Here is a 13,618-nt window from a genome sequence, read left to right on the forward strand (position 1 = left end):
TTCGGGGGAAGAAGCGCTGAGAAGCAGGTGCCCGTGACGTCAGCGAGTGGCAGGAAGTCGGAAGCCGTCCGAGAGAGGGGGGTTCGGGAGGTTGGGGGGTGTATATATAAATAATTATGTCTTTTATCTATGTAAATTATGCCCAAGCTATGGTCGCGCTGACTGCAGCATTCATTACTAGTCGTTAGCGATTGTCTGTGAACAAAAACGGTCACGTCAAATCCCGCATTCAGGGTCGTCGGGAACGAGCCTGTTTGGAAACGCTCCTTATTGTTCCGGTTCTCCGGGGCCTGCGGCGAGACATGGCCGACAACGGACGGTCCCCCGAGCAGAAGAGACCGTGTCACCACGTCCCTCAACCCGGGGCCGTGAACGGTTCTGCCGTGGACACGGGCTGCGGCGGTGCCGGGGACTCGGGCTGCGGCACCGGGGACTCGGGCTCCAGCGGTGCCGGGGGAAGCCGAAGCAGCAGCGAATGTTTTGATGAGGAGGAGCCGAAACTGAGCCGAGTCCGGCGGAGGACAGACTCCTGCAGGAAGAACAGACCACGTAAGTTTATTATTTATATAAATGTATGACAGTTGCATTTGTATTGTAAATATAAATATATATATAATGATTGTGTGTGTGTATTCATATATATGCATGCATACACACATATATATATATATATATTTATATATATATGCATTATGTATATATTGTGTGTGTAAATGTATGTTTAGTTTATAAATAGGATGACATTTGATTTATTGTGTTTCATTTTGTCGTAAGCAAGAATGGAGTAATGTTCTGTGTGTGTGTGTGTGTGTGTGTGTGTGTGTGTGTGTGTGTGTGTGTGTGTGTGTGTGTGTGTGTGTGTGTGTGTCAGAGTGCACATTCCAGGACACCTTTATCACTCAGCCGATCATTGACAGATATGTCATCTGTTCTCTGTCTCTCGCTCTCTCTTGCCGTCGCTCTCTCTCTCTCTCTCGCTGTCCCTGTCCCTGTCTCTGTGTGTTGTATGGATCCTTGTTAAGCTTCCCATTTGCTGGCTGACAGACGTCAGCTGTCTGCTGACAGAGCAAACAGCCAATCAGCAGCAGGGGGAGTGGGATCAACTGCACAACATAGATCAACAACAGCATCGTTTACCAACGATATTTATGTTGTTATACTGGTTCTGTGACCGTATGCAGAGCCGTCTTAGGCGTTGCCTTATGGCCACTGCCGTGCACTGAAGAGATCATACAATGTACCAATCAACGTGGGCCCCGTGCACATCTCCCACTGCACTTTTATATGGTGCGGCACAGAGCACCTTATCGCCTTATGGGCAAAGGTGAAGCTGAGGAAATGTTACCCTGCTGGACTCAAGTCTCAGGGCACATCGCACTCAATAAGCTGAGAATGTGCAAAACACAACAGCCACAAATAAAAACTCTGAATTCCTAAGAACACGCAGGGCAGCGAGCCAGAGAACGGCGCGAGTGTGTGACCTCTGACTCAACCCGCTTCAAGAATCAATAGTAGTTGTACAACATGTGTTGTAATGTGTGTAAGTACTCGCACTATATTACTTAAGTACTACACAACGGAACGCAATCTCTGCCTTTGAGCCGTCCCTGGCTGCAGCGCGGGGAGCAGTGGGCCGCCACAGGGAGGCGCTCCAGGTCTGCTGGTCAAGGACACAGGCAGGAGGAACGTCTCAACATGGGCAGTTAAGGGGATAACTGCTCATGTAACCGGAGCAACTGGAGGGAATCCTCGGGAACACGGGGATCACGTACAAACCCCCCCAGCCGCCCTGGGGTTTGGAACCCAGGACCTTCTTGTCTTGAGGCAGCAGGGCTGACCCCTGTAGGGCTGTGCTGCCAACAGGGTTAAATATCATTCTACATGCATTATTTACCTCTGTGCCTTCTTCTTTTTCCCCGTCTTCCCCAGCGTTCCCGTGGTTCGGGATGGACATCGGAGGAACGCTGGTGAAGCTGGTCTACTTTGAGCCGGTTGACGTCACCGCTGAAGAAGAACAGGAGGAAGTGGACAACCTAAAGTCCATCCGGAAATACCTGACCTCCAACGTGGCCTACGGTGAGAGAGAGAGAGAGAGAGAGAGAGAGAGAGAGAGAGAGAGAGAGAGAGAGAGAGAGAGAGAGAGAGAGAGAGAGAGAGAGAGAGAGAGAGAGAGAGAGAGAGAGAGAGAGAGAGAGAGAGAGAGAGAGAGAGAGAGAGAGAGAGAGAGAGAGAGAGAGAGAGAGAGAGAGAGAGAGAGGAGCCCCTAAAAAGAGCGTGAGGGAGAGGGGGTGGCCTGCTCCATTATTCTATTTTATTCTGCTAATCCCTCTCTTAAAACAGTTAGTATTAGAAATAGATTTAGTTAGTAATACAGTTGCACCCAAAAATATTCAACCCCCATTGGAAATTAGGTGTATTAGCAAAATGAACAGATTTTCAGGAGTTTGAAATAAACAAAGCAAACAAGAACAAGTTAAATTGCTCAACTAATGTTACAAGCAGTTTCTCTAAATTAAATAAATAATGTCACTTTTACTGCCTGCTGCAGTTTAAAAATTATAAACTGCAGTAGGCTAACCCCTTCATGAGAGACACGTTTAGTATTTAGTAGAGCACCCTTTTGCTCTCACGACTTCCTGCAAACGTGATTCATAGGCAGACAGCAGCTTCTGGCAGCGCTCCTGAGGAATCTTAGCCCATTCCTCACGAGCAAAGGCCTCCAGCTCTACAATGTTCTTCGGTTTGCGCGCTGCAACCGCCTTTTTCAAATCTAACCAGAGATTTTCAATTGGATTCAAGTCAGGTGACCGTGATGGCCACTCTAATACCTTCCAGGACTCCTTTTGCACCGCAGCCTTGGTGGACCTCGAGGTATGCTTTGGGTCAATGTCCTGTTGGAAGGTCCAATGACGTCCAAGCTTCAGCTTCCTCACAGATGGCACAACATTTTTGTCTAGGATTTCCTGATACTTTATTGAATCCATCTTGCCATTCACACGGTACACATTTCCAGTTCCAGAGGAGGCAAAGCAGCCCCGAAGCATCACCGCCCCACCGCCGTGCTTCACTGTGGGCAGGGGGTTCTCTTCAGCCTCATTCTTCCTCCTCCAGACATACCGCTGATACATAGGCCCAAAAAGTTCTAGTTTTGTCTCACAGATCAGTCCACAGAACAGAAAAACCTCTGTGGCTTATCTAAAGATTTTTCTGCAAACTGGAGCCGACTTTTTGTTGTGCCTTTGGGTCAGCAGTGGTGTGGGTCTTGGGGTCGGGGTATGGAACCCCTCTGTGTTTAGTACGCGCCTCACCGTAGAAACGGACACCTCGGTCCCTGCTGCCAGCAAGTCTCGCGGGACGTCTTTTGCAGCCTCACGAGGAGACACCTCCTCTCCTCAGGAACCTGATAGTAGCCTCTGATGTCTTCTTCTTCTGCACAGTTCCTTTAAACTTTAAACTTCCGAACTATGCTACCTACTGTATCCTTTGGGACATCCAGAGCCTTCGCTATTTTTTTATATCCTTTTCCTTGTCTGTGCAAGGAAATAATCTCCCATCTGAGCTTAATGGATAACGCTCTTGACTTAGCCATGTTTCTAACACGCAAACAAGTGTCACCATCAACAGTTGAGATATTTAATGTGTTCTACATTAAGGACACCTGGTACAACTACTGAAGCCGTTGATTAGTTGCGTCAGGTGTGTTTGAAACCACTCTTAAATGCTTTTATTAGGAATTCTGTTCAGGGGGTTGAGTAATTTTGAAACAGCAGTAAGTAAGTAAAGTGGCATTTTGTATTGAATATGAAGAAACCGCTTGTAATGTTAGTTGTGTTGAGCTATTTAACTTGTTTAATTTGTTTATATTTGTTTGTAATTTGTTTTGCTCTTGTTTAGTTTGTTTAATACAAACTTCTGAAAATGTGTGTGTATATATATATATATATATATATATACACACACACACAGACAGGTGGCCTGGCCATAACAGTCTCATAGACCCGCCCCCATGGTCTGTTTGGTCTCCTAGGCGACTCGGGGATCAGGGACGTGCACCTGGAGCTCCGGAAGCTGACCATATGTGGGCGGACAGGAAACCTTCACTTCATCCGCTTCCCCACACAGGACATGCTGGGCTTCATCCAGATGGGACAGGACAAGAACTTCTCCTCCCTGCACACCTCCCTCTGTGCCACCGGGGGCGGGGCCTTCAAGTTCGAACAGGATTTTGCTACGGTGAGCACCTCCCTCTCTGTCTGTCTGACTGACTGTCTGTCTGTCTACTTGTCTGTGTGTCTGGCTCCCTATCTGTTTCTCTGTCTGACTACCTGTCTGTCTGTCTGTCTACTCGTCTGTCAGTCTACCCGTCTGTCAGACTACCTACCTACCTGACAAGTCTGACTACTTGTCTTCTCATCTGTCTATGTCTGTCTCTCGGATGACCTGTCTCTCTGACTACCTGTGATGGCAGGTCTAAAGTTGTTTAAGCTAGATGACCTGGACTGTCTCTCTGACTACCTGTCTGTCTGTCCACTCATCTCAGTCTACCTGTCTCTCTGACTACCTGTCTGTGTGCAGATGGCAGGTCTGGAGCTGTGTAAGCTAGATGAGCTGGACTGTCTGATCCGGGGCCTGCTCTACGTGGACAGCGTGGGCTTCAACGGTCTCCCCGAGTGCTTCTACTTCCAGAACCCGTCGGACCCGGACCACAGCACCAAGCACAGCTGTAGCCTGGACAACCCCTTCCCCATGCTGCTGGTTAACATCGGTACTACCGCCTACACTGACCCTAACTACAGTATACACTACTAACCCTAACTACAGTATACACTCCTAACCCTAACTACAGTATACACTCCTAACCCTAACTACAGTATACACTCCTAACTACAGTATACACTACTAACCCTAACTACAGTATACACTCCTAACCCTAACTACAGTATACACTACTAACTCTTTACTACAGTCTAAACTACTAACCCTAAATACAGTATACACTGCTAACCCTAACTACAGTATACACTACTAACCCTGAACTTAACTAAAGCCTTCACTACTGACCCTAACTACAGTATACATTACTAACCCTGAACTTAACTAAAGCCTACACTACTGACCCTAACTACAGTATACACTACTAACCCTGAACTTAACTAAAGCCTACACTACTAACCCTAACTACAGTATACACTACTAACCCTGAACTTAACTAAAGCCTACACTACTAACCCTAACTACAGTATACACTACTAACCCTAACTACAGTATACACTACTAACCCTGAACTAAACTAAAGCCTACACTGACCCTAACTACAGTATACACTCCTAACCCTAACTACAGTATACACTACTAACCCTGAACTTAACTAAAGCCTTCACTACTGAACTTAACTAAAGCCTTCACTACTAACCCTAACTACAGTATACACTACTAACCCTGAACTTAACTAAAGCCTTCACTACTGAACTTAACTAAAGCCTTCACTACTGACCCTAACTACAGTATACACTACTGACCCTAACTACAGTATACACTACTAACCCTGAACTAAACTAAAGCCTACACTAACCCTAACTACAGTACACCCTCCTACTACTATCCACTGCTAACTTGTAAACATGACTTGTTATCCAGGTTCCGGGGTGTCCATCCTCGCTGTCTACTCAAAGGACCATTACAAACGAGTTACGGGGACCAGGTATGACCTGTTCTCTCTGCTGATTGGCTGGACTGAGGCGCGGGGCCTTTCTCGGGCTGTGTTCTGATTGGATGTGTGTGTAGTCTAGGGGGCGGGACCTTCCCGGGGCCATGTTCTGATTGGACGTGTGTGTAGTCTAGGGGGCGGGACCTTCCTGGGGCCGTGTTCTGATTGGACGTGTGTGTGTAGTCTAGGGGGCGGGACCTTCCTGGGGCCGTGTTATGATTGGACGTGTGTGTGTGTAGTCTAGGGGGTGGGACCTTCCTGGGGCCGTGTTCTGATTGGACATGTGTGTAGTCTAGGGGGCGGGACCTTCCCGGGGCCGTGTTCTGATTGGACGTGTGTGTGTGTAGTCTAGGGGGCGGGACCTTCCCGGGGCTTCGTTCTGATTGGACGTGTGTGTAGTCTAGGGGGCGGGACCTTCCTGGGGCTGTGCTCCCTGCTGACTGGCTGCCAGAGCTTCGAGGAGGCGCTGGAGATGGCGGCTAAAGGCGACTCCACCAACGCCGACAAGCTGGTGCGCGACATCTACGGAGGAGACTACGAGCGCTTCGGCCTGCAGGGCGCCGCCGTCGCCTCCAGGTCGGAACACGCACACGCACACACGCGCACGCACTTGGACGTGGCGTCTGTGTCATGAAAAATGATGACGTAGCATCTGTGACGTCACCCCATTGGTTGAAACACGACGGTTCTGACGGGGTAGATTTGTCGGAAGCGGGCACCTCTGTGTCACCAAAAGACCGTTACCTGCGTTCAGAACATAACGGAACGCTAATGTAGTGTTTGGTGGAGACTTTTTGCCCAGTTTTCTCTGCGTGACAATTGAAGGAACGGAAGAGATGCGGTCGATCTCACGTTGACGATCGTGTTAAGACATATTATTTGGGTTCAATTGCTATTTAATCCCCGTTTCATTAAAATGACATGGTCAAACAGGACCTCTCGATGCATAACATGGAGATGACCCGGCCACTGAGATCCCCCCCGAATGAGGACAGAATGTACTGGCTTTGTACTGCAGGAATGAAAGCTCATTTTTCTGTTGACATAGAACAACCTGTCGTTGTACATGTTACACAAGAACAAGAACAGTACAAGAAGTACAAGAACTACGTGTTTGTCACCGGGCTTCACAAACAGGCCAGGTCATGGCTGACCATGAATTGTACGTGTTGTCGTTTAAAGGTGTCACGCGTCGTAGTTAAATGATGTCACGTGTTGACGTTGAATGATGTCATGTTGCAGCTTTGGTCACATGATGTGCAAGGAGAAGCGGGAGAGTGTCAGTAAAGAGGACCTGGCCAGAGCGACGCTGGTCACCATCACCAACAACATAGGATCTATCGCACGCATGTGTGCCGTGAACGAGGTACACACACACACACACACACGCACACGCACACGCACGCACACGTACACACACAGTTGCGTCCTATTGGCTGAGAGCATGCTTGAGATGTCTCTAGAACTTGATTGGATTCCAACTGTGACAAATTGAACTGATTGGACACGATATGAAAAATCCATACTCCGATACAGTTTTGGATTTTAATTCAAACATTTGCAAACATTTCTATAAACATTCAGAGATATGCATAGATTGCATCATTTTTTATTTAATTTAATTTTTTATTGGATTGACATTATTTGGCCGTTAATCATTTATTTTTGTGCCTGTTTTGACCAGAACATTGAACGAGTGGTGTTTGTGGGAAACTTCCTGAGGATCAACACAGTGTCCACCAAGCTGCTGTCCTATGCCATGGATTTCTGGTCCAACGGACAACTCCGAGCCCTGTTCCTGGAGCACGAGGTACCAAACCCTTACCCCTAACCCTTACCCCTAAGCCCCCCCCCACTAACCTCACCCCTAAGTTAAAGGAGATATTCTACCACCAGGTGTGAGTGGGATCAGCCGTTACAAGACCTTTTGAAAATGTGCCGCTTCTGACATCACAGGTGGGCGTGTCCACCTAGATGTGTGCTGGATAGATCAGTCTACCAGCCCGCCCAGTGGACTGTAGCAAACGTTGCTCATCTATCTGTCATACATCTAGGTGGACACGCCCACTTGTGATGTCAGAGGAGACAGATTTTCAAAACGGCTTGTAACGGCCAATCACACTCACACCTGGTGTCATGTCATGGGACCTTTAAAGCCCAAACCTAACCCTGTCCTACGCCACATACTACTGTCCAACGGAAAACCCTGAGCCCTGTGCCTGGAACTCAAGGTACCTAACTAGTACCTTATGGCGCCTTATGGACGTCCTACATGGTTGCTCTTTGTTCATTGTGCGCGTTCTTCCTTTTCCTTGGATTCATTAGCAGGCTACGCTGTGTCGGGCTGCTATGAGATCACGATGCTTACGTAGCTGCCGCGGCTATCGCCGTCCAGCTTAAACCCCGCCCTACCATAAGGGTACTGTCTTAAACCCCGCCCTACCATAAGGGTACTGTCTTAAACCCCGCCCTACCATAAGGGTACTGGCGGCGGGGGAAACGTGAGCCGTAACTGAGCTGGGCCGTACCGCACCCTCCCTACTGGGCTGAGGCGTGCTGGGTCTGAAGCGTACCCGCCAGTGGACATGCGTCATTACGGACCCTTTACCTAACGCTAACCAAGTTCAAGTTAATGGGACACTGTCAAGCTTACACATTCTCCATTTTAAGAGAGTACTGCTCATACCCTTGTGGTTAATAATCTGCACCACACAAAAAAACAAACAACTCTCAATCGGCCAAACACGCGATTCGACCAGGTTAGCAATTGACACAGCTAGCCACAATCAATGGGAGTTGACGGGATTGAGTTCATTGAAGTGAGGGTTAAGGACACGAAAGATAGTTAAACGATTTTTCTCTGGCAAACATTCTAAGATAATAGGTGACTCGCTGGAAAACCCTGGGCGGGGTAAGGGGTTATTTATCCTTACCATACTCCTTCCTTAAAACAACAGGCCCAGGGTTAACAAGATTAGCTTTATCCAACTGACTCTCTCTAATTACTGTATTTTTCCAAACACATACTGTGGGTCGAACCAAAACCAAAACCGTCGCTGCTGCATATTTTTCAGAGCAGCTTATCGGTAGATTTTACAGACACAATACACAAGACTTCAAGGAAAAACATCGGTGCCGATTTCAGATTTCCGTCGATAAAACATTGTTCCTAATGCCGTCAAGATGCAAGGCACATACGCTCATTTACATGAGCGAGTAAAAGATAACCTAATGTTAGCCGGCCAGTGCCTCATCTACACTTTTCCAAGAAAGCCCGCCATCTTCAACGTAGGCGTATCAATTCACACCGCCGCCGTTTATTTCACTATATTTTCAAGATTCATCAGATAACATCATAACCGAGACGCTTCAGAAACGCACGAAAATAGAAGTGAAGCGTAACGTTAAGCTTTGGTCGGGTGTGAGGCGGGCGTAGAACGCTGCCGGTGTGAATCAGTGCACTAGTGTGAATGGATTCTACCTCAAGTCTGACGGCCGACTAAAAAACGCGTCTAAAACGGCACTGGTGTAAATTGGCCTTTAGAGTGGTAGGCTGAAAATAACTCTCTAAAACCCTGACCCACCCTGTATCAGGGTGTGTGGATGATGGCTGGGTGAAGCAGCCCTCCTGGCGGCTGATTGGACTCTGGGGCTGGGGGAGGCTGCGCACCTGTTGCCCATTGAGTAATCAGTGGGCTGATGTTAAACCGGCCGTCTCCACGCTCCATCGGGAGCGGAGCCCCTGTTCTGTCAATTCATCAGATTTTGCTACCTAGTAGTTCTGCGCATGTGCATGACGACGCTATTGAGTATTGGTGTGAAATACACGTACTGTACACTGAAACCTCCCATAAAGATGTTATAACACAGTATCAAAATATGCTCCCCGGTATTCTTACAGTGTACATGGAGTGAGTAGTGGTGTAACATAACGTGTTTCTATAGTGGGAGCATCGTTTGATAGAGGCAGTTGGTCAAAAGAATAAATACACTACCAGACACATAAGGTAGCACTTTTTGATAGGGTAGCATGATTCGATAGACTCTGATACTGTATCATAACGTCTTTATTGAAGAGTTAAGGGGTACAGTATGTGTATTTTACACCAATACTACACCGCGGATCAACAGTGTCGTCATGCGCAGAACCACTAGGTAGCAAAATCTGACAAGGGAGCAGAAATTGGCAGATCACCCCCTTGTCATGTAAATGATCAAACCTTTGCAACAGGTGTGCAGGTGAGGCTGCTTAAACCAGCCACACTCCCACCCACATAACCCTTCTTCTTACAATAATCCTTAACTCAACTTAAACCCTGTTCCATGAACACAAGGTACCGTCTGTCTTTTGCCCTGGCCCTAGACCTAACCCTTAATCTAACGCTTACCCTTAATATCGCCCTTACCCAAAGCTACCCTAACCATTTTAAATACGAGCTTTATCGACACGTCAAAACCACACTGAAACAATATATATTATACTACGGGTAGTTTTGACTTGGCAACCCGATTAGTCAACTATCCATTTAAAATTGCCTCATCAATATGCATATCACTCCACCATTTATTAGAACCATAAGGAGGTGCGTAAAAGTGCATGTGAAATTATTTATAATTGTATTTGTACATACGAGGAAGTAACGTAGTGGGGATGGTGCATTAAAGACATAAAGAAACACTCTATCAAGCAAAAATATTAATGTAACAAATGTAACCGGGAGAATTGACACCAATATTAATTAACGATATTTACACACAAAGTTATTAATGATTATTAATTATTTACGCTGTGAAAGTCAGACGGGGCTAGAGGCTACTAAATGGGTTTGGGCTATCCCGCCTGGTCCTGGAGTGGTTCTGGTCCTGGAGTGGTTCTGGTCCTGGAGTGGTTCTGGTCCTGGAGTGGTTCTGGTCCTGGAGTGGTTCTGGTCCTGGAGTGGTTGTGGTCCAGGACAGACGGCAGGTTGTAGTTGATTACCTTCTCTGACCGAGAAGTGATCTACTGCAGTCTGCCTTTTACGCCGCGTTCACACTGCATACGTCCGTTGACGGGTCTCATTGACTTTGCGTGGGGTGCTCTCCAAATGCATTGTGGGTCCCGTCTGTTGGCTCCGTTGCCGTTGCGTCAAAAAAAGTTGAGAAATGTTGAACTTTTGAGGCAGCGACGGATCCGTCGGCCAATCGTCAGATTCGTGTCATGCAAATATACGCTAATACACTGTCCAATGAAATCGCCTTTGTAATACAACCCGGGAAAACACATGGATATGTCTAATATCCCCCATACCTCAGTCATCCGACGGCCGTGTGCAGAACGCGGCGTTACTTGGCAGTGGGGACAGCAAACCACACGGTGACACATGATAGGATGGACTCACCGATGGCCATGTAGAACTTGACCATCTTGATTGTTGTCACAACGTTCCCCACCCACCCCAAGACCCGTGTGTTGCAAGACAGCTGTCCTCACAGAGGCTGATGTATGAAGTCACAGCCTCGATGTGTTTATCCAGGCTGTTGGAAGCGGTCCTACGAGGGTCCCAGTCTGTCTTATCCGGGCCGTCACACAGTTCCTCCGCTGCTTCTTCACTGCTCTAATTCTTAGATCTCCGCCCAGCAGGTTTATACAGTTTTAGTTTCTGCCTGTATACTAGTCTGGGATCATAAGAATAAGAGTGTAGGCCCTGTCCCAATTCTCCCCCTTCCCCTAGATTTGAGCCCTAACCCTAGATTTTGTGTCCCAATATTTAAGGCAGCAAGGGGGGAGTGCTGTTTTTCCCTTAAAATCAACCCTTGAACGCTAGCCAGCTCGGTAGCTGACTTGCAGCTAAGGGCACACAAAGCAAGTGTTCTTGTTAAGGGGAGAGAAATGGGACTGGGCCGCTGTGTAGTGAGAGTCAGATAGCCCTGGAGCCGTGCAGGGGAGAGCGTGAGAAGCTCTGCTGATGGTGACTAAACAGTGATCCAAGGCCAGGCTTTTTGATTAACTTTATATTTGGGGACTTTGTGAGTTAAGTTGCCATTGTCAAAGTCCTAACTGGGGAGGTCTGGTTCACTCTCTACACTCCCTTTATTTGGTCTGCGAGTTGCCTTGGAGCCTCATGCATGTCTGGGGGGAGTGGAAATGCCAGCCAATATAAAGGAAGTTAATTCCGAGGGAGTGTCAAATGGTGTACAGGTGTGAACAGGTTTGGAGAACCAGTTTTTTAACATCATTTTAACGATACAGCAAACAAAAAGGCCTAGACAGTCAGTAGTCTAGGCTTTGTTCGACTATGATATGATTATAATGTCTTTTTAAACCTATTCATGATTATTGTCTTTTTAACTAATATTATCAAATTGAGTGTCAGCGCAGTCTTGGGGCGAGGTCAGGGATTACATTTCAATGTAAACCTGTTCAACATGTTGTACAGGTACTACTGCATTGTGAGTGACAAATAAATAATCTTGAATCTTGAACATCAGCCTTGATTCATATAGAAACCAATCCCTCAACCTTTTGTTTCGTATCAAGGTTCTGGTTTGCGTGTACGAGCTGAAAGCAGAGTGTGTGGATCACACAGCCCATGTTCCCTGAAACACTACGCTGAATAGGGAGAAAAGTCTCTATTTGTCCTGATAAGAAGACATACTTTGTCCAATTTTGTTGCACAGTGAGCAGACATTTGCGATGAGTATTCCCAGCGTAGGCGTGCAAAGTCCTCTCTCCTTGGAGCGCACCAGTGACCACCTCTGTCCCGGTCTCACTGCCTGGCACAGCGTCATTGCATGATTATTATATTATACATTTATTTTAAAGCAAAGTACCAGCTAATATCGATCTCTTTCTTTCTCTAGGGTTATTTTGGGGCAGTGGGTGCCTTCCTTGAACTACTGAAGCCGTCTGAAGACCTTTAACTTTATACTGACCTCTACGTGACCTCCTTAACCCAGCAAGACATCATAGATCTATCCATCTATTTGTCCATCATCTCTAGACATCACAGATCTATCCATCTGTGTGTCCATCCTCTCTAGACGTCACAGATCTATCCATCTGTCTGTCCATCCTCTCTAGACGTCACAGATCTATCCATCTGTCTGTCCATCCTCTCTAGACGTCATAGATCTGACCACCTATCATCTCTAACCTATTGGTGGCTGCCTCCTGCTGCTTGGTCCATCACAGGCGGGTTTGGATCGGTTTCAGACATCGAGTGCCACCGTCAAACCCTAGCCCTCCCTGTGGGCGGGGCCAATTGGCCCCCTACTGGGGAGGGGGGGCCTTGCTTGGTTAATATCCCACCTGTGTGTTCCAACTCAACCATCACTAGTTAATGACCGGGTTGGTTTATTCTCCTGTTCTGATCTCTGTTCGTTATGAACTTAACAAAAAATAACTAAAGTAATTTTATGATAATTTTCCATTTAATGTCTTCAAGTGTCATGATTCCGATTAACTTATTTTAATATTTTGTAAAAGAAACCCTCTATCTTTGTTTGTCTGTCTAACTGACTGACTGCCTGTCTGTCTGTCTGCCTGTCTGTATTGTTAAAATCAGCCGTTAGGATTTTGTGGCTTCATATTCTTCGTATTTGTTGATAATGTGAAGGTAAATCTTTCTAGACCTGTTGTATTTTACTTACATTACCGAGAGATTGAGACCGCATTCAGTCATGTATCTGCAAGTGTTGAAGTAGTGAAAAGCCTAGGAAAGCCTAACACTTAATATTGTTGTTACCATCAGATACCACTCCCTTTAGATAACAAAAGGGTTTAGATTAGATTAGGGGTAGATTAGAATATGGTTAGATAAAATAGCGATTAGATTAGATTATAATTCGATTTGAATTTTATTAGGGTTAGATCAGATTGGATTTGGCTATGATTCTTCCCCGTTCTGGTGAGGGTGCGCCTGTGTTCCTTCA

General features: G+C 46.8%; 1 protein-coding gene across 2 annotated transcripts in view; it reads left to right on the top strand.

The window, feature by feature from the left end:
• Positions 1-103: 103 nt before the first annotated feature.
• Positions 104-13,618, top strand: part of LOC311366947 (pantothenate kinase 1-like) — a 14,398-nt gene continuing 883 nt past the window's right edge. The window contains exons 1-9 of one of the 2 annotated variants that reach the window (XM_084485728.1): positions 104-549; positions 1,930-2,076; positions 4,028-4,233; positions 4,576-4,765; positions 5,638-5,701; positions 6,107-6,283; positions 6,950-7,073; positions 7,392-7,517; positions 12,548-13,618. The exon at positions 12,548-13,618 is cut by the window's right edge and continues 883 nt beyond it. In XM_084485728.1, the coding sequence (XP_084341854.1) occupies positions 303-549; positions 1,930-2,076; positions 4,028-4,233; positions 4,576-4,765; positions 5,638-5,701; positions 6,107-6,283; positions 6,950-7,073; positions 7,392-7,517; positions 12,548-12,607 (1,341 nt within the window). In that variant the 5' untranslated portion in view covers positions 104-302 and the 3' untranslated portion in view covers positions 12,608-13,618. Of the gene's footprint in view, positions 550-1,387; positions 1,541-1,929; positions 2,077-4,027; positions 4,234-4,575; positions 4,766-5,637; positions 5,702-6,106; positions 6,284-6,949; positions 7,074-7,391; positions 7,518-12,547 lie in introns of those variants that run through there. The other variant, XM_084485729.1, reaches the window with a different exon arrangement.

The sequence above is a fragment of the Micromesistius poutassou genome (assembly GCF_964030765.1).
Source record: "Micromesistius poutassou genome assembly, chromosome: 21".
Classification (NCBI taxonomy): Eukaryota; Metazoa; Chordata; class Actinopteri; order Gadiformes; family Gadidae; genus Micromesistius; species Micromesistius poutassou.